The sequence below is a fragment of the Scomber japonicus genome, chromosome 2, assembly GCF_027409825.1.
Source record: "Scomber japonicus isolate fScoJap1 chromosome 2, fScoJap1.pri, whole genome shotgun sequence".
NCBI classification, from domain to species: Eukaryota; Metazoa; Chordata; class Actinopteri; order Scombriformes; family Scombridae; genus Scomber; species Scomber japonicus.
Window position 1 is genome coordinate 39,321,224 of NC_070579.1, and position 21,280 is coordinate 39,342,503.

At 36.9% G+C, this 21,280-nt stretch overlaps 1 protein-coding gene across 3 annotated transcripts in view; it reads left to right on the forward strand.

Moving 5' to 3' along the window:
• Window positions 1-21,280, forward strand: part of LOC128369380 (glutamate receptor 2-like) — a 63,782-nt gene that overhangs the window by 26,983 nt on the left and 15,519 nt on the right. For all 3 annotated transcript variants that reach the window (XM_053330416.1, XM_053330423.1, XM_053330431.1), the window contains 9 exons: window positions 3,042-3,209; window positions 5,049-5,153; window positions 5,233-5,340; window positions 6,995-7,058; window positions 8,412-8,554; window positions 8,828-9,043; window positions 9,828-9,982; window positions 13,195-13,393; window positions 14,134-14,381. In XM_053330416.1, coding sequence (XP_053186391.1) covers window positions 3,042-3,209; window positions 5,049-5,153; window positions 5,233-5,340; window positions 6,995-7,058; window positions 8,412-8,554; window positions 8,828-9,043; window positions 9,828-9,982; window positions 13,195-13,393; window positions 14,134-14,381 — 1,406 coding nt within the window. The remainder of the gene's footprint in view (window positions 1-3,041; window positions 3,210-5,048; window positions 5,154-5,232; window positions 5,341-6,994; window positions 7,059-8,411; window positions 8,555-8,827; window positions 9,044-9,827; window positions 9,983-13,194; window positions 13,394-14,133; window positions 14,382-21,280) is intronic.

Here is a 21,280-nt window from a genome sequence, read left to right on the forward strand (position 1 = left end):
TCCAAAGATCAGAGTAGCAAATAACGACTACCAGGCTAATAATCATGATAACCTACCACCAATAATAACCAAACTCAACACTCATCATCTTGTGATGCCTGCTGTAAAATTAGAACAGCTTTTGTAATACCTACAAGGAACTGATCATTAATATTATAATGTGAAATGAAGCAGTGGGTTTGACTACTGGAGCACAGTGACATGATTAAATACAACTCAGAGACAGATAGTTGAATGTAAAATATGCTGGTGTAGCGAATTATGGATATTAAAAGATATTAAAAATAGCTCTCGTAATCAGGGGCACCACCTTCGTAAGAGGGAAAAAAATTTTACTTAATTGGTTGTTTGATTAGCCAATTAATAAATCAATAAATCATAATAATTAATAAATCAATACATTTCTGAATCAGTCAAATATCTAAAGTTCGTGGCTCTACGGTTCAATAGATCCCCTGTATCACTTCAAAGAATAGACATACACAATTGATTGAGTTTTATGGATTTTATTAACTACACATTACTAATAAATGATTTATAAATGAGTGAGTGAGTTTTACTTTTGAAGAAAATTTGAATTAATCGATCTGACATCAACCCTTGATTAATGCAATGTTTGGATCCTACTTTCATCGATGGGGGGTCTCAGCTGTCCGTCCTTCAGAACCACGCGTACGCACACCAAGTGGAAGATCTCAGAGATCATCGCAGGTCCGGGTGGGGTGAGGATGGTCCGGGTCGACTGGCCTTCTGTCAGACTGCCTGGTTCCGGTAGTTGTCTGCTGGCAGACTTTGTTCCTCTAGATTATGATGAGTCGTAGGGTTGACAGGCGTTTGTCTGCCCAAAAAGTTCTCTCAGGTTGATGAAAGATGGAGGAAAAGTCCAATTTAACTAGTTCACTGTTTAATAACTTTCTGGAGAGATCTCGCCACATGTCAAAATCATCAAAAATGTCAAAAACAGGCTGAATGCAAAACGTGTTTGCTTAAAGAGCCTTTTCTCTGGACGTTGCTGGTGAAATTTACAAGATTACAAAACTTAAGAAAACTTAGATAAAGAATAAGATAAGGTGACTAAGTTAAGGATGTGTGAGGTGAAGAAAAGAAAAGATGGACAAAGCAAAACCTGAAACAACGCAAAGTCCATCCAGGTCAGCAAAGCCGGTTTCAGATGGGTGCAGCTGGTTCTTGTCCCTGGGGAGGGCTTGTGTGTCAGCCAATCAGATTCATCACAGCTACTCTGAGGATCTAATTTCCAGCTTTTTATCATGAAACTTTTCATCATCATCATTCATTCAGTATTTAATCCTGATTATAAAATGCATCTATTGACACAGAATACAGAATGTATTATTCTGGCATTGATATGACATCATCTTGATTCATCAAGCTGCCATTCATTAAAACCTGTACAGAATTAATATGATCAAGCATAATCACATTGTTATTCTACTTATTCCATGATAGATAATTGATTATCACCATAATGTAAACATAACATCAATGTAACACTTTCTCACATTAAGTAAACCTTCTCATACCAACATTTGTTTTTATGAAAAGAGAAAGTATAATGACAGTTCTTCAAAGACACATTTATCTATGATCGCTGTAATAGCTGTCACAGTGGAGGTTTCTTTAGGTAATTGATAATCATATAAGTAATTGGTATTGTTTAAACCATACTATTTACTAATATGTTCTTATTTAAGTATTTAACACTCATTTTCTCACTTTCATGCTCTGTGTGGTTTCAGGAGACACAGAGGGGGGAAGTCAGGAATGTGTCTTTTAGTTTATGACCGTGGTCTGTGTGACTCTAATCTGATGGAAGAAGTCTCTCTGATAAATTATGACGTCCGGAGGAGACACCAAAATCTGTCTTTCATTACTTTTATGTAGATGTTGTCACTTTTGGTTGCTCCATGGAATGTTAATGGATCTTTGTTTGTCCAAGAGAGAGACCCTGTCAGTCTCTATATTAAACCTGGTCCAATTTACTCACCTGAGGGTCAAAGGTGACTCTAATCTGATGATGTTCTGAGCCATACTGATGCTGTGTCTGCTACACTGGCCTCTAGTATAAAAAAATTGGGCTATCAATCGATTAAAATATTGAATTGACATTAATTGCAGTTAACTCATGATTAATCACATTTTTTTATTTTTTGTAAATGTACTTTAAAAGAATATTTTAGTTTTTTAATACTCTTATGAACATGGGAGTGGATACATTTGCTTGCTTTGTGCAAATGTATGTTTATTATTATTTAAACAATCCAGAACAATGAAATCCTGCATGCTCCAAAAATCTGATGTCAATTATGATATCAGTTAGGAACTAGTTACATTCACTCACCCGTTCACACACCCACACACACACACACACACACACACACACACACGCACACACACACGCACACACACACACACACACTCACACACACACACACACACACACACCCTTGTTGAGCAGGAGGAAGTCTCTCTGTATAACCTATCTGGTATCTCCTATTTGAGACCTGACATACTCTGTAATGTAAATAACTTGGGTCTTGTATAGAACATGTGGCAGGGCTTTGGAGCTGAATTTGCCGTTCATCTGACCCTTTTCTTTATCCATTTCTGCTTGTTATCCAAAACGTTACTGCTGTATCGCTTCCTTATTTCAAAACTACAGGCTGGGATAAGGGTCAAACAGAACATGCGTGTGTAAAATTAATTTGCATTAACATATTATTAATGCATTAACGTTGACAGCCCTAATTTAAAGAAATTTATACATACAAAAATATATTAATGCCACCAATAAAACAATGGTAGCACCAGTTGTGTTTTGGTATCACAATAGCAATTGCTTAACTTCAAGTTCAGTGTAAGTATCTCACTCACTCAGTATTTCTATATCAAGTGGACCCTTGTAATAATCTTAAATCATCAACATTCAAATTCATGTTTGTTCTGACCCAGTTCAACAGTAGAATTCAGAATAAAACTGATACAATTCATGCAAACATTGTGTGTGTGTCTGTGTGTTTCAGTATACGTCAGCCCTTACATATGATGCTGTCCACGTGATGACTGAGGCGTTTCGCTTCCTTCACAAACAGAGGATAGACATGAGTCGTCGTGGCAACAGTGGGGACTGTCTGGCCAATCCAGCAGTGCCCTGGGCCCAAGGGGTGGAGATTGAACGTGCCCTCAAACAGGTAATTGTAGAGATAGATACACTGACCCAGTTCTATCAAAGCTGCTTACTGTACAAACTGTAACGTTTGAGAGTCTGAAAGTCAAAAGCAAAACCTGCACTTTTGGTTCTCATAGTTTATTTAAAGTCTGTGTAAAGTAAGAATAAATATGTGTTCTGAGTTTGACATACCACATAAAAGTGTGTTGTTAACCACCCTGCCAAATTTAAATAAAAATTAAAAAAATCGCCAAATATATGAAATTAGGCTTCAAAGTTGTGTAAAACTCAGACTCTTTCTCTGCTCCCAAACACTGCGGGAGTGCCCGCCGAATCCGCTGAAACCCCGCCCCCTAGCAAGTGTCACCTGTCAATCAAAGTCACCACCTCTACCAGAAACATGGACGCTACGTTTGAGAGCTTTCTGCCACTAACTCAGCTGCTAGTTCTGCGGCTAACTCGGCTGCTAGCTCGCTGGCTAACGCAGCTAACTGTAGACTGTAGTAGTAGTAGTGTGAGCTGAATGTATTTATACCTCTACAGCAGCAGGGGCGGGTTTATGGTTTATGCTAATCACTAAATCCTGAACACAGAAATCTTGAAACACAGTTTGTGAAGCCTAGCTCCACAATTCAAATGTAAATAGTTGAAATGCTTTTTACACCTTTTTTAGAAATAGGCTACATTTATGACCTATTTAATGTGTTTAGAAGAAAATGTCTGAATTCACTTGCCTAATAGACCATTTTCAATTTTCATTTAAATTCAATAAACCACTATTTGATTTAATGACAAAAATGTTATTCTGATTTTAACCTTGATCCCAAAAGTGAGTTATTTCTAGAAATGAAGACATCTCTAGTGGCTGCTAATTGTTAGGATTCCAGTGAATAACATTTGTTCTTGTCTCAAACAGTTAGTATTTAAAGAAAAAGAGGTTGAGGTGAGAAACTGCAACAGCCATGTGATGGATCAAATTAAATGACTCACTGTTTGGATGGACTCCAGAATGGGACCAACAAAGTTCTGTTCACAAGTTAGGTTGTCAGGTTTGTCAAGGTTTAAGTAGTAGTGTGAGTAGTAGTGTGACAATGAATACCTTCTTTCTGTCACTAATCAACAGATATAATAATAAGTAACTTATTATTAGCAGAATCAGGAAGTGTTTAAAGAGGTATCTCCTCCTCCTAGAAATGTGTTAGTATCTGATAGACAGTCCCAGCACATTTCCCCTGATGCTCCTGTCCTAACAATTCTACAGTTGCTCCCTCTCTTTACAGGCACAGATCAGCATTTCTAACATGTTAAAGAATGATTAGAAAGCAAGGAGCCTTATTGAGAATGTAATAAGATGTTTTCTTGTCTTTAAATAAATCAGTGAGCTGCCTAGTTTTAGTCAGCACAAAAAGCAAAATCACTACAAAATGTTAAGAGTAAAACTGAATATTAAGCATGCATAGATTATAAAGTCAAAGCATTGAATTGGTTAAAGGTTGTACCAAAAAAGGTTGTTCCAACAATAAATGAAGCGTACATACACAAAGCACATGAGCTACAGTACTTAGCAAAGGAGACTCTATGCAGTTTCATCCTTGTTATGCAACAGCTCTAACATCACATAAAGACCCAAGCAACTGTTCTCAAACACCTTAACCACAGCACACAGTGTCAGGTCTCAAGTGGTTTCTCAGTATGTGAATTAGAGCCAGCAGCTTCTCAGTTCTTCTGTTCCTTTCTCTCCTTGGGGGGGCAGAATGCACACTTGACCCCTGTTCTCCCCTAATAGTTACAGATGGAAACATAGTTAGATATTGATATTTCCTTTGTGTATGTGTGTGTGCTTGTGTGTGTATGTATGTAGGTGCGTGTAGATGGTTTAACAGGGAACATTCAGTTTGACCAGTACGGGAAGAGAGTCAACTACTCAGTGACAGTCATGGAGCTGAAGAACAACGGACCTGTTAAGGTAACTGAAACATGAATTTGCCATCATCATGGCAACATGTAGTAAGATATAACCAATCTATTTGTGTGTGTTTTCTTAGATTGGCTATTGGAATGAAGTGGATAAGATGGTGGTGACAAAGTCAGACCTTTACCCTAACGACACCATGGGAATGGAGAACAAGACGGTCATCGTTACAACTATACTGGTAATAAAAGACATGATACTAAGGGGGCCAGATGTACCAAAAAAAAATGTCATTGTGTGAATATGTGCTGCTATGGTCTACGAGTTTGCAGCTGGAATCTGTGTGTAAACAGTGTCTGATTGACTAAGACTGCAGCAGGTACAACCCTTACTACAATCTTGATTATACAATACAAGTCAGTGTAAAGTAAGAATAAGAGTAATAATATGTGTTTTAAGTTTGACATACCACAGAAAAGTGTGCTGTTAACCACCCTGCCAAATTTGAATGATTAAAAAATCACCAAATATATGAAATTAGGCTTCAAAGTTGTGTAAAACTCAGCCTCTTTCTCTGCTCCCAAACGCTGTGGGTGTGCCCACCGAGTTCGCTGAAACCCCGCCCCCTATCAAGTGTCACCTGTCAATCAAAGTCACCACCTCTACCCAAAACATGGACACTATGTCTGAGAGCTTTCTGCTGCTAACTCAGCTGCTAGCTCGGTGGCTAACTCAGCTGCTAGCTCAGCTAACTGGCTAACTGTAGTAGTAGTAGGGTGTACTGAATGTATACCTCAACAGCAGCAGGGGCGGGTTTATGCTAATCACTAAATCCTGAACACAGAAGTCTTGAAACACAGTTTGTGAAGCCTAGCTCCACAATTCAAATGTAAATGGTTGAAATGTTTTTTACACCTTTTTTAGAAATAAATGTATGACCTATTTAATATGTTTAGAAGAAAATGTCTGAATTCACTTAACACGGTCTTTAAAATACTCAAAATAAAAAAATGGTAATATTATGATCTTTAGCATATCTATATATCTAATCTAATATATCTAATATTTATGCATTGGAAGGCAATGACCATTTTCATGAGACACAAAAAGGAGATGATGTGACAGAATAAGACAAAAGATACACACTGGTAAAGAAGGAGAGACAGAGCAGCAGGTCTAGCCGTTCAGAGTGGAGCAGGAGCAGGTGGAGGCGGAGGTGTTTAAATATGGATGCTAATTCTGTGGTAAGTGTAGCCAAACACTCACTTAAATATCTTAACCAGAGAAAGAAGTTACATACTATTGTGATTTAACAACTCATTGATGATCAAGTTCAAATTCAAGTTTGATGAAAACAGACTGAAACTGACTCTGCTCATTTGCATTGCTATAGTCAGATACTGTGTTCATTAATACAAGTACCTGGCTTTACTTATATATATGGTTATATTTGATGCGCATTCCCTCTGAGTTTACACCTGATGTTCAGAGACGCAGGATTTTCTCTGCAAACCGTACGATGTTAGCGGAATATAAAATCAGTCTGTGTTTACTGTCTTCTCGTATTATGTGTAGGGGGAGTGATGTAAATGTCCAATTTTATGTTATGCAAATCTATGATCATGTATACTAATGAAACTATTCTTGAGGGATCATTAAATTACAAAGATTCTTTCAGGATATGGTGCAAAAATGAACCAAAATCAAGAATGTGTACCTTTAAACCCAAAAGTTAAATGTGAGTGAGGTAATGTTGGTATTATGGAAGACACATCATAATGTGTTTGTTTCTCATGTCAAGTTCAATTTTATCATATGTGTGTGTATCCAGGTGATATCATAGGTAGGAAAAACTGATAAAGCAATAAAAATGTATTTTGTGTGTGTGTTTGTAGGAAGCCCCCTATGTGATGCTCAAGAAGAATGCTGAGCTGTTTCAAGACAATGACCGTTATGAAGGTATGTGTATACATTACTATATACTGTAAAAACCGGTGTATAAGTCACACCTTTGTATAAGTCACAGTCTATTTTGGGGGGTGTCTTGCAGGGGAAAAACACTTTTCTATTACAGACTGCTTTATTTGAATGTTATGTATTTATAAACACACATCTTTATACTCCAAAACTTTTTAAATTTACTTTTATTTGAAACACAATTAAACACACATATTACATCTGAAACAGTGTGTCCGGTTTATGGTTACTGGTCCGGTAACGATTTGCTTAACTGAACTGGACTGGTATATTAGGCTATGAATTTCAATTAAACCTTTTAAAAGAACACAGTAATTTTACATATTTGATACAGTGTGTAGCTGTATGCTTACAGCATACCCAAAAACTCTTCATCAGTGCTGTTGCTGTGTGAAAATATTGTGCCTGAGTAGCTGTTAGACTCACCAAGCTCAATGTCCTCTGACTCTGTGTCAGTTCCACAGTAAAACAAAGCATCATCCTCTGTTCCATCCCGTGGAAAAACAACAAAGTTTTATTATTATATATTTTTTATTATTATTACTTTTATTCTTAACATCTGTGCTCATAGTGTGCGTCTCTGCCACAGCCCAATGAAAGCTGCTCACCTGTGCGCTTTTGCTCATTGCACTTCAACATCACTTCTTCTCCTTTTTCCTTACAACATACAGCATTAACAGCTGTATGACAGAATCTATTTTCATTAGCAGCAGAAACAGCTCAGGTGTGCAGCGTGTGCTTGACACCGCTTTTTACAGGACATTATAATTCAGAAGTGTGGACACTCACATCGTTATTATAGTTCTAGTTATTGTTCCTAGTGTGGATGGCCTTTTACATACCTACAACCATATCCAGATCCAACCTCTCTGTATTTTACTGGTGGTCTTATACACTGGGTTTTACAGTACTGTATGTGTGTGTGTGTGTCTGCGTTTGTTTAATGATGCTGAATAGAGTATTAAAATGTTGTAGAATTTGTTTGCTTACGTGTTTATGAGAATAACAGAAAAGGTGCTCTACATTCCAGAGCTATACATAATAATCTAGTTAAATGATACAACAATGGTACTGCTGTCATATTATGTAGCACCATCATACAGCATCCAAAACCAAGATAGAGCTTCAATTTTTGCATACAATACACAAAATATGTTGGCAATATACTTATCCACATTTCACATTGCACTCAGTCCAGACAAGAGATGATTGTCCTCTTTGTAACAAAGTGAGCTCATCCACCCTGCAGTCTATAGTCTGCAGGACAGTAACTGACATGTCTCTTTGTGCATGTGGTGTTGTTGTTTTTTTGGGGGGGGGGGTTGATGATTTAAGGTTACTGTGTTGACCTGGCTGCGGAGATAGCAAAGCACTGTGCTATACGCTACCAGCTCAGGATTGTGGGAGATGGCAAATATGGAGCAAGAGATGCAGAAACCAAGATCTGGAATGGGATGGTTGGAGAGCTGGTGTATGGGGTGAGATAAAAATATATTTTTATTAATAATAATGTATATACAGAATTTACACAGGCATTGTGTTCCCCTTTTCCCTCAGAACTGTGTTTATAAGCCAATTATCAGTGCTGTTGGAACTGTGAAACAATGTTGAGTGGGAGCATAACAAAAGGCATCTTACTCAATTGTCGGGTTGGTTTTTGTTGAGTTTTCATAGTTGAATTTGTCTTGTGTGTGTTTTCTATAGTCCAGGATTAACCACACACTCTTTTTCTGTCTTTGTGTCTCCAACAGAAAGCAGATATAGCAGTTGCTCCCTTGACAATCACTCTTGTTCGTGAAGAGGTGATCGATTTCTCCAAACCCTTCATGTCTTTGGGAATTTCCATCATGATCAAAAAGCCACAGAAATCCAAACCTGGAGTGTTCTCCTTTCTGGACCCACTGGCTTATGAAATCTGGATGTGCATTGTATTTGCCTATATAGGCGTCAGTGTTGTACTCTTTCTGGTAAGTGGATCTTTCTATGCTTTGAGATGTTTGTTTACATGTGTGTTTTGAGTCAGCTTTGTGCCAAGTGTAATGTTTTGTCACACCAGAACTCTCACATATTACTATATACTGTTGCCATGGGTGACAGAGGTTCCTAAACCTTAAAATAAGACTGACTCAGAATAACATCCCATGTCATTTGCAATTGTGGTTCTAATATTCTGTTTACATTGCATAAATATTGATTTTATCATTTTTAAGACTGTTAGATGTTTATGCATAGTAAGTCATTCTAAATGTGTTTGCAGAGGAAGAACAAGAGTTGTTCCACCAAGTACTTGCTGATGTGGGAATGTTGGGTCTAAATTAAATCACAGGATTTGGTCTTGTTGTGATTTGGGGCTATATAAATGAAATTGAATTGAAGTGAAATAAGTACAGTTGATTTATGAATGGTCATATTTCAGCTATGTTTCTATGTCATCTTGTTAATGTGGTACCTGAAGTGCAGATCTGAATCTTTTACACATTTATAACTTAAAGTAAAGATATGTTATTTCAAAACCAGGCTGGACAATGTGCTGTCCACTACAAAACAATCCAGGTATTTTTTCATGGTGGCTAGCTACAACACAATCTCATGTTAGGCTAATTGCTTTGGACTGTGAGACTCTCTGCTATGACTCAACAACTTTACTCAACCTGTTTATGCTGACTTGTCAAAGTAAAGGAGTGTGTTTTTGTGCAGGTGCACTACAACAGGGAAAATCAGACCAATAAAAATGTGTGTATTATTTTGTAGGTATCCAGGTTCAGCCCTTATGAGTGGACGCTGGAGGAGCCAGAGGATGGAGCGTTGCCACTGACCACAGAATCCACCAATGAGTTTGGGATCTTTAACTCTCTTTGGTTCTCTTTGGGTGCTTTCATGCGGCAGGGTTGTGATATCTCACCAAGGTTTGTGTAGCTATTAAAGGATGAGTCTTTACTCCTAGACATGATTGTGCTTCAGTGTTGCTGTGGACCCTGTCAGAGGTGCTCCAGTGTCACTGGTCATTTCATGGGCAACAACTTGTTCCAGTGCAGAAACCATGATTATGTTAGAACTAACAAAGTCATCAATAGATTAGTCCTGACACCGAAGGGGTATTGCATGAAGCCAGGATAAGGGATTAAGCCGGAATATGTTAGTTATCCTGGCTGAATTTAGCCTCAAGTCGGTTGCATTTATCCCGGCCGAGTTACTATGGTGATTTATTCTCTGCAGCTAGCCTGCTCCAGACCAGGCTAACAACCAGGCTAAGATTATTCTCAGGGATTCATCTGGCAGTTCTGTCAATCATGTGACAAATTAATGGGTTTTACAGCATTTCCATGGTCTTTCTAAATATGTTGATATAATAGACTATATTGTCGTTTCATTAAAGTCTGTTGACTGTTTAATTTCAACAGTCATTTTATAGTCATTCATGTGGTATCATTATTGTGTATAATGTACAGTAGATTTACTTTGTACTATTTACTAGCCGATACTCACAATGTTACTTGGCTGCTTCTGAGGCTGAGCAGCATCTGGGTTCTGTTACACATGTTAATGAGCAAGACATTTCCACAAGATTGACATGATACCTCAAGCCTGGAGTCCAGCAACACTGTCTCCTCATCTGCAGAAGTGCATCCTGCAGCTGCAGATGTGCCTTCCCCCTGCCCTACACCTAATTATAATAATTGTTTGCACTTAATTATATTTCCTGAGTAGCATGCACTTTTACTTGCCACATTTAAATCAAAGTGTTTAATTTAATTTAAATCAAAACTGTTGATTAGTGGGCTTGGACAGTAACTTCTTTAGTCCTTTAATTGTAATTTTGACAGTTCTAGTGGAGCACTGTTGTATTAATTTTACTTTTTTTTTTAAAGTAGCCTATATTTTTTGGGCTTTTTGCCTTTGATGTACAGGTTAGTAGAGAGAGACAGGAAAACTGGAGACAGAGAGGGGGAATGACATGCAGGATAGGAGTGCTTGGTGCGGGATTTGAACCAGGATCGCCTGCAGCGAGGACTGTAGCGTCATCCCATGGGGCGAGTGCTCTACCCACTGAGCCATACTTAATCCATTAATTGTACATTAATTGGACTACTTACACATTGAGCCGGTCCGCGATTGTCTGCTAGGCTTTCTCCCTTTCCTTGATTACAGTGCTTTGTGCTTGTGTTGCCTTTTTTTCTTATAATTTCTTTAACCTCATCATGAAACTCCATCAGGAGCTGTTGTTCAGCGGCCGTGAAGAATGACGCGCGACACTTTTCCATTTTCCAATCTGTGATTCTGTGATCGATGCCGTGGGTCTATTTGAGAATGCCGTCAACACGCACTTATCCCAACTATCTACACCTGGCTTGACATAGCCGCGCCTTTTCATCCTGGCTCAGCAAACGTGCAACCGAATAAGCCAAGATGCTCCGGTCAGACTAGATCAAGCTGCGCTTGCTCAGTTATCCTGGATTTCTTTATTCTACTTTTGTGCAATACCCCTCAGGTCTATATCAATATTTAAACAACACAAGGACATTTCCCCAACCTCAATCAAATGTTTCAGTTCACCAGACATAACCATGGTCACAATGTGTTCAAAACACAGCCAAATAGGTTTTTAATATGCTTTTGTTTGTTTTTTTTTCAAGATAAGTAAGCTTACATCACATACATACAAACACACCATATCAACATATATAAACTGAACCAACATTACAAAGAACATCTTCTCAGACAAATACAATTATAGATATGAAGGACAATTCTGGGTTTTTCTCTCAATTTCAGCACTAATGTAGTATCACATACATCAGTTTTATTCACTCTCTACATCCTCTCTGTTAGATCTAAACTTTTTATAAATACAGTAAAAGATCCCCATATTTTTTCAAACAAACCTTGCCTCCTTTTTTGTATGTATGTTATTTTTTCAAGAGGCAAGGTGAAGAGCATTTTCCTGGCCCAAAAAGTCATACTTGTACTACAAGTTTTTGTTTTCCAAAACATTGCAATTGATCTCTTAGCATGCAGAAGACAAATATTTATTTATTTCATTTCTTCTAGTTAATTCAAGGATTTAAAAGAGCAGATGTCATAAATCCCATTAGTACATTAGTACTAATAGAAACAGAACATCATCTGTGTTACACTATGAAGAGAGAAATGTCATTTATAACCTTCACACAAATGAAACCTGGTTTGTGGGTTATGGTTGTAGATAAGTGCTGGTAATAATACAAACCTGGTGTATAACACATTGACATGTTGTTTTTAAGAGGTTAGAAGCTGACATTTATTAGAATGGATATGAACCTTGTCTCTTAAATCATTATCTACTATACATTTATAAAACCTCAGTATTCATTAGGAGGTCAAATATTGGACAGCCAGATTCAGCCAACAGGCTGCTATTTATCTACCTCAGTCATAATGTAATATTGTTCTTTAATATTTTAAAAACAAGATTTCCTACTAGCACAAGACAGTTGAAGGTTGAAGGTGAACAGTGTGTAGGCCAGTAGAGATGTGAGCTAAGAAAATAGACAGAGAGGAGTAGGAGTGCAGTGTAGATTTTAAACAGCTTAGATTACAACTGGAAATATGGGCAGATAGTGTAAAAAGAGATATATATTATCTTATATATATATAAGAGACATAATTATTTATAAAAACCTTGTGTGACCCATAGTTGTTTTTTAAATATTCTAACTAATTACATGTTTATTTTAGTATTTTATTATTATCAAGGTTTCAAGTAGATGTTCATGTGTCTTGGAATATCTACATTAAACCCTAGGAACACCTCTTCATTTTTTCATAAAGGCAGATAAAAGAAATGTTCAGAAATCCTACAAGCTAGTAGAGTCTGCACAGAAACAACATGCAACATAATACATGCTGCTGTGCTCAGACCAGAGGATGCTCCCTTCAATATTTTGCTGCTATAATCAACTCTGTCACAGAGTCACAGTTAGTCAAAAAGGCCCTCTGCTGAACTCTGTAGATCCTCCTACCTTGCCCATACATTTCTCATCTGAGTGCTTGACATATCTTGACTGTAATAACAGCATACCATGATCTGTTTATGTGTGTGTGTGTGTGTGTGTGTGTGTGTGTGTGTGTGTGTTTGCAGGTCTCTGTCAGGTCGCATAGTGGGAGGTGTGTGGTGGTTTTTCACTTTGATCATCATATCATCGTACACTGCTAACCTGGCTGCCTTCCTGACGGTGGAGAGAATGGTCTCTCCTATTGAAAGTGCTGAAGACCTGGCTAAACAGACAGAGATAGCATATGGAACACTGGACTCTGGATCCACCAAGGAGTTCTTCAGGGTAAGAACGTCCCACTAATGCAACCTACAGCCTCAGATAGTAACAGGACACATGTGATACAAATTATAGGACAAGCCAATGTTCAATGTGTTAGTTTGTGTTAAAGTGTTCCAGCATGAGCCTTCAGAATGGCTTCTGTGTTAATTGTCAGTGATTCTCTGTGTGTAGAACTTTACCTTATAAATTATTATAAAATGCTTCATAATTCATAAATGTTATGATAATCGTTATAAATCATTATGAATATTTATGAGTGTGGTGCTTAAAAGCAGATTATAATACATTATGATTATGTTTATAATGCATAGACTTGTACTCAATAGAGAATGTTACATCATATCCATTATGTCCAGTGGAGAAATATGAAACTGCTGTGCTTAATTTATTGAACAATGCAACAGAAGGTGACACAATGGCTACACATACATGTTTCACCCTGATCCACTGATCAGTAGATGGTGGCGATAACATCCAAGAAATTGAAAAAGAAGATTTATGGAGACTTAAATAAAGCAAGCTTAAAAATATTCCAAAAATGATCTTTTCAAATGTTTAATGAAAAAAAAAGTAAGAATAAATATGTGTTCTGAGTTTGACATACCACAGAAAAGTGTGTTGTTAACCATCCTGCCAAATTTGAATGATTAAAAAAATCACGAAATATATGAAATCGTACCCACATCGTACAAATGAAGTTTTATATCTAATCTAAGCATCTGTGTCTGTCTCCCTTTTTTCAGCGCTCTAAAATTGCCTTGTTTGACAAGATGTGGCAGTACATGAAATCAGCAGAGCCTTCTGTGTTCGTCAAGAAAACATCAGAGGGTGTCCTGCGTGTCAGGAAGTCTAAAGGGAAGTACGCCTACCTGCTGGAGTCTACCATGAACGAGTACATCGAGCAGAGGAAACCCTGTGACACCATGAAAGTGGGAGGAAACCTGGACTCCAAAGGCTACGGCATTGCCACGCCAAAAGGATCCCCATTAAGGTGGGTGGATCAGTATAACAATGCTAGCCAACCTGCACTGCCATGTACCATTCACACTACTAACCTGCTGCCTAGCATACTGTCCCCTCTCCCTATTCACAAACTTTATTTCTCAGCAGTTAAAACTTAAAGAACCATTTTTAATAGTCATAGTTAGTAGGATGAACAAACTAACAAACTGGTGGTAATTAGCCAGTGTGTGAGCTGTGGCTGTGTTCATATTCAGCCCTGTTCATGGTGGGGAGTGATGTAGTCTGGTCCCAAGTCTTAGAGCTGACTGGGTGGTGCAGTATGCGAGTGTGATGAATGGGGCATGGCGGCTTATTCGTTGTTATAATAATCCACCTACCCTGATGACATCATCTCAGTGGTTTGTATTTTTACCATGGTTACCACCTCTGGCCAATGGCTAGTGGTGGTTGCCGTGACAACTGGGGAGGGCTGTTTGAGATTTCAGGTCTTAAAGAAATAATTTATTACAAAAAAATGTTTAAGGATGTGTATTGGGTGTAGAGTTAGTATTATGTAATCTCTTTTTGTGTCATTTCTATAAAAAGAGATATCATGATACAACAATGAATGTGAAATAATCCCAGCCATTCATTGCTTTATCTATTTGAATCAGATCTGATTTCATATTCTTTTGTGTGAGAAGAATTTGATTGCAGCTTTTTTCAACCATTATGAAATATGCTGTCTACGTCATTTAGTGATTCAAGAAAAACCCCAAATCTTAATGGGGCTCTTTAAGACCTGGATTCAGGAGTTGTTGTCTATGAGTTTATGACCTGAACATTTTCTTGTGTGTGTGTGTTTGTGTGTGTGTTTGTGTGTGTGTGTGTGTGTGTGTGTGAGAGAGAGAGAGTATTTGTTTGGCATTAGAAATATACTGCATCTACTCAAAAGAACTAGTTTTATTTCTGCATTGAAGTAACATGTTTGATACAGTATAAGATTTTGGAAATTGATTGAAATCCTTTCTTGATAACCCAAACTGCTATCTTTGGTTGCTGCTGTCTCTCAGCATTCAAAGTAACAAGTTATTAAGAGGTCTGGAGGGTTTATGTAAAATCTTCTCTATAATTTCTGTGAAGGTGCCTTGACAGGATTCAAGTGCATGTTGCCACAGATGAAATAAATTCATGATGAGTAAAAAGATGAAGATGACTTTACTAGGTTTAAAAAAAGAAAGGTATTTTTCAGTCTCCACTGGAAAGCACCATTGCCAGTACTTTCAGTACTTCGTAAAATTGCATTAAAAATTTTAAACATTTGACTATGAAGTTAACCTATTTACATTAATGTTTATCTTTACATTACAGTCAATAGTAGCAGAGCTCCAAGACATACTGTATAAAGATCAGCAGAGACAGATCATGCAATATAAAGATATGTGGTCAAAATCATTCAGTAAAAATGGAAAGACTCCCTCTTTGATTTGGCTGTACACATGTACAGTTTGTCCTGCTGCATTATCCTAAAATTTGAGGGCTGTTTACTTAAATAGCATATACCCATTCTGTAGCCCAATATGGAGGTGAATACACTCAAGTATTGTATCGAGACTTAAAGTGAACTCACATACCGTAGTTGAATCCAATATGCTGGAATGCAGAGACAATACTTCATTTTTTTATCTTATTGTGAATAATGATCCAGATACTGTGTGTGTGCGTGTGTGTGTGTGTGTGTGTGTGTGTGTGTGTGTGTGTGTGTGTGTGTGTGTGTGTGTGTGTGTGTGTGTGTGTGTGTGTGTGTGTGTGTGTCTACATGCTAGTCACTGAGTTTGTTTCTCACTGTTGTGTCTTTGCAGTGCACTACAGATGGCTGTCTGGTTCTGTCTGTGCTGCCTTCCCTCTCTCACGCTTTCTAATGTCACAGTGTTATCGTTTTGCTCCTAAAAGTCAACTCTCTTCTGCTGAATGTTTTTAATGCTGGTTGCATTTACCTATATTTGTCAAATTCACAGTTAAAGCTGCATTAAGCGATCTTTGAACACCAGAGGGCAGTATTAAGTCATGGGAAAGTATTAATATATTGACTAATCAGGTTTTTATAGCTGATCTCCTAGCTCAAACTGTGTTTTCCCATGGCTGGACTAACCATGAGGACCTGGGACAATACATAGCTGCTACATCCCTATTGACCCCAGTTCCTCCCCCTGCACTGTGTACAGTATTCCTCTGCTAGAATATGACATGCTTCCAGATTAACTGTGTGGCATTTGATTACATCAAAACCCTTTTTGGAACATGCACCATATAAGTGCAATATCGGCTAAAATCAAGAGTTTTATACCAGACTAATCAGATAATAATCATGTCAGCTCATATTCAACATTTCACATTGCCACATAGTGAACTGGATGTTTTGGAATCCTATGGAAGTTGCCTGTTTTACCCTGTTGATTATATTATCTTCTAATTGATGCCAAACATCTTCTTGTTCAAATTCAAATGGAGATCTAAATACAGTATGTAGAATCTTTTCAAGTCATCCACATTTGTTGGTGTCACAATTTAATTTTCATGGTAAAGAGTAAAATATCTATGAATGTAGGATTAGGATGCTATGAGCTAAAGAAGTATGTTAACACATGGCAGTTTTCAGAATCTGATTTTATTTACTAAATACATGCAAGGAAGATTAGAAACGTGAAAGACAGATTGGATCTCATTTATTAACTCAAAAAAGTTGATTGAATGTTAATTTACTCTTTATCATCCTGTTATATGGTGGTTCTTAGAAATGTGTTAGATCTGTTTCATCTCCATGTATCTCCAGAAGAGGTGGAGGGGTGGGGTTGTGTTTTTGTCTGAAGTCAATGATCATTTCCACAGATTTCTGTGTCTTCCTCTACAGCCACACATCTATCTGTATTGACTGTATGCATAGCTCCAGGAGCTGTACAAAATAATCATCATAACTGACATGTTTGATGTGCACAGAGGTTTCTGGAGTTATTTTGATACAGTCTGTTGCCGGTAGCACAATATTTAACCAGTGGATATGTTGTGGATAATTGTGACTTGACAATGCACAACATTATTCCAGTAGAGACTGTAGCCAGACAAATACCTGAAGCCTTCAGATGGATGATGCCAGTTGTTTTGAAATACAGATGCTGCACTCATTAATCTTTATTCAGCCTCACAGGGATTAATGCCCTAACCAGAGTGTGGAAAGATAGATAGAATAAAGGGACAAAATAACACAGAAGATGTAAGTCTTTGACCTGCTCTGAGCAGGTGGTGCATGGCACACTCATCCTTAGCACCAAGGCTGCAATGCACCACTGGATTTACATCACAACACCCTATATTGCAAAATATTAGTTCTTCAATGTAACCTTGTGCATCGCATAATTAAATACATGAGAGAAGTCAAGTTAACATTGTGCTATACTGGATTAGTTGAACCATATTAGAACAACAGGGCCCAAGACACATCAATTCATAGGAAATATATTGAGATCTCCTTTGTTTACAAAAGCCACTGGTTGACTTTGGCTTTGCCAGAGGTTTTTTTCAAGACATGCAACTTCCAATCAACTCATTTGAACTTGTGAGTGAAGAGTAGATGTCCACGTTTTTTACTAGGTCTGGCTGTTGTGGATCAGTGAGAACTATTGGGATGTACTTGTTAAACTTTAGTTTCTCTAGAGTGACAGTGTTGACAGTGACGGTGTTGACTCTCAGTGAGATTAGTAGCATTAGTAACTCTGTCACATGACTCATCTCAATTTTAATACCACAAATATCGCTTAATGGAACTTTAACCTTTTGATAGGTCTATTGTATGACTACAGCTATACTATAACATGGTAGAACCAGAGATACAATTTTTAGTTTCATCTTACAGTCAGGAAATCTCTTGATTTGGAGGTGAATACCAGTTGAATTATTCAGAGAACATTTTACACTTTAACCATGTCTCTGGTCCTAGCATGATCTTACTGTTGTCATTGAATGTGTTTTCCTTGTTGTCACTGTTGAAGTGAAAGTGGATGATAAATGAATGTCCATGGCAGGGTTCAGTTCAGAACACTCAGAAAATTCAATCAATCAATTCAATCAGTTTTCAAAATTATTTGGCATGTGAAAATCTTTATATTCAAATTGTGAAACAAAAATATAGCCAAAGACATCAAAGACATGTATGTGTACATACAGTATATTCATCCAATCATATCTGAGGTGACCTGAGCCCAGGCCTGGTTAATGGTCACATGCTTTAGATGTCTTAAAAACATTAGCCTCCATTAATCACTACATAAAACATGAGGCCTAACACATTGGGCTTGTTGTTTGGAACAAAGTACTAAACATGATTAGAAACAATTTCACCACCCATTATATCATTTCTATTTTGACATAATTATTATTTTAAAAGCTCTTCCTGTTGGATTGTCTGCTCTCCTTTTCAAGAGTTACTAATTAATGTAGGTTTGTTAAAAGATACAAAACACACGTCATAGAAGAAACAGATAATAGGCTCACTAAAACATACCACTTGCACCGATTTATCAGACTTGTCTACATATTTAGGCCAATCTAATGAAAGTTTCACAAAATTAATATACAAATATTTATTTTAAGTCTAAAATGACTCTGGTTCTCTCCAAACTTTCACATCATGGAATGAAAAGATGCAGTTTACAAGCGTTTGCATCATTAAGAAAATAAAGATGACATTAGCATTAGGTTACTAAAAAGAAATCTAATTAGACTAAATGTATAGCATTAACACATGTGTTGGTGTTAGATCAAAATATTGTACAGCATTAACATGGTTTAGTTGTGTCAAAGGATTTGGCTGATGATTTTCTGTATTTCAGTGCTGTTAAGTTCATTGTTGATTTGGCTTTGTATGTGAGATGAAAAATATTGAAAATCAGTAGAAGTGATGGAAAAATCACCAGCCAAATAATTCTTTGAATAATGGATTTCTGATGTCACACATCAGAAATCTGAAGGTGAAATCTAATAGTAATTTTGTCAGCTTTACAAACAATACTAAATACATTTAAAATGGCTCTGTACAAGCAAATTCAGTCAGAATTGGTGATAAATGTTTAGGCAGGGGGCCATTATGTCATAAGCATGTGGCAACTCTTTCATCCCATTTTTAAAAATAATTATGGTTTTATTAACCACAAAATGCTCAAATTAATTCAATTATTCATTCCAAAAACATATACAGTATTACTACTGTACTCACTTGTAGTCCCTGCGAAGGCAATAACTAAAATATTTCCAAATGATACATAAAATTAGCTTTAGCTAATTGTCATTGTAGGTCTGTTCAACCAGTCTCCCTGAATGATATTTAGCCATGCAGGTGCTTTAGCATTTACTCTACTCTTCCTGATTTTGAGATATCTTTCTCTGGGATGTTTGGCTCAGTTCAGTTCCTTAAGGAAATACATTTTTTTTAGTGCTGCTCATCGAATATATAAAAAATATAACAAATTTCCACAGTGTCACTGTTACTCTTGAAGACACAGTGATACTTTTAATTGATACTTCTGTATGTCTGTTTTCTGTGGATTATCCAAAATAACAGTTGCACTGTTTCTGGAAACATATGCTGGTAGTGATTCACCTCAAATGTAGTGAGACAGCAGCAGAAATAACTCTTTGCATAACTGAATACAAAACAAACTCCATGGCAAAGTGAGCCACTGAAATTGATCATAACATCCATAATCATCAGGTATGAATAATATGCACAGTAAAATAGTTAATTAAGAAATAGATGCAGTCCAGTGAACTACTACTCAAAATAATCTATGTCAGGCATCTAACAGCTTAGAGTTCCCCACAATCATTTTAGAAGTTGTGTGTAAATGATAACCAAGAAGAGCCATTCCTTAGTTAGTTTTGAGTTGTCAGAGAAACTTGGAGCTTACACCAACATTGAATTGCTTTCAATCCATCTGCCTTACCAAAGTGTACATGAACCTGTCACTTTGAATAGAACAACTTGAGTTACTCTTGATCCAGTCATCCAATCATTTACCATTATTAGAAGGAACTGTTACACAAATGGATATTCTCATAAAAATGAATGGTATAATGCCATCCAGTAGCCAGAATCACTCCCAAGGGATTTACTGAGCTCAAAGTCATGGATCATGGTCCATGAATAACTGTAGGCAAATAGTTTGTCTGTTACAGGTACTGGTGAATTATTTATACATCTATGTTGGGCTTTGATAGCATCTCATGGAATCTAAATCCTTTCAAAGCCTGTATTGAATCTAATTACAGTCAGCATTGTACATTACATTCAACATTTGTAAATGAAGTTAAAATTAACCAACATTTTCAGAATTTTGAGTGAGACCTCATTAATGATCAAAATCTGGAGCTACAACTGAAACATTGAAATACCAAGTGTAGCCTACTGACATCTCCACATCGTTTTATTTACAAATAAAATATCAAAAATCCTGATTCAGAAATATAAATGTAATCAGTGTAAATTGCTATTACTATTTAATTTGAAATGTAAATGAGAGATGTTACAGAGTAGTGCTTGTTTTACCTTACAAGTAGCCGTTAGCCAAGTAGAGACATCAGTGCTGTGTCAAAGTCCGTTTCACCATCAATTTGTTTGTTTCTTACCCAACACAGTGTTAAAACTAAATCCAATCTGTCCTTGTCTGTGATACTTGACCTCAACTCAACATTAACCCTTACTTAATATTAGCTTATGGGAAAACTAGGTTTATTACAATGTATTATTATTGTTATTATTATTATTGTTATTATTATTATTATTATTATCATCATCATCATTATTATTATTATTATTATTATTATTATTATTATTGTTGTTGTTGTTGTTGTTGTTATTTTGTAGCATTGGTCCTCAGTTCTAACAGTAACATTCAC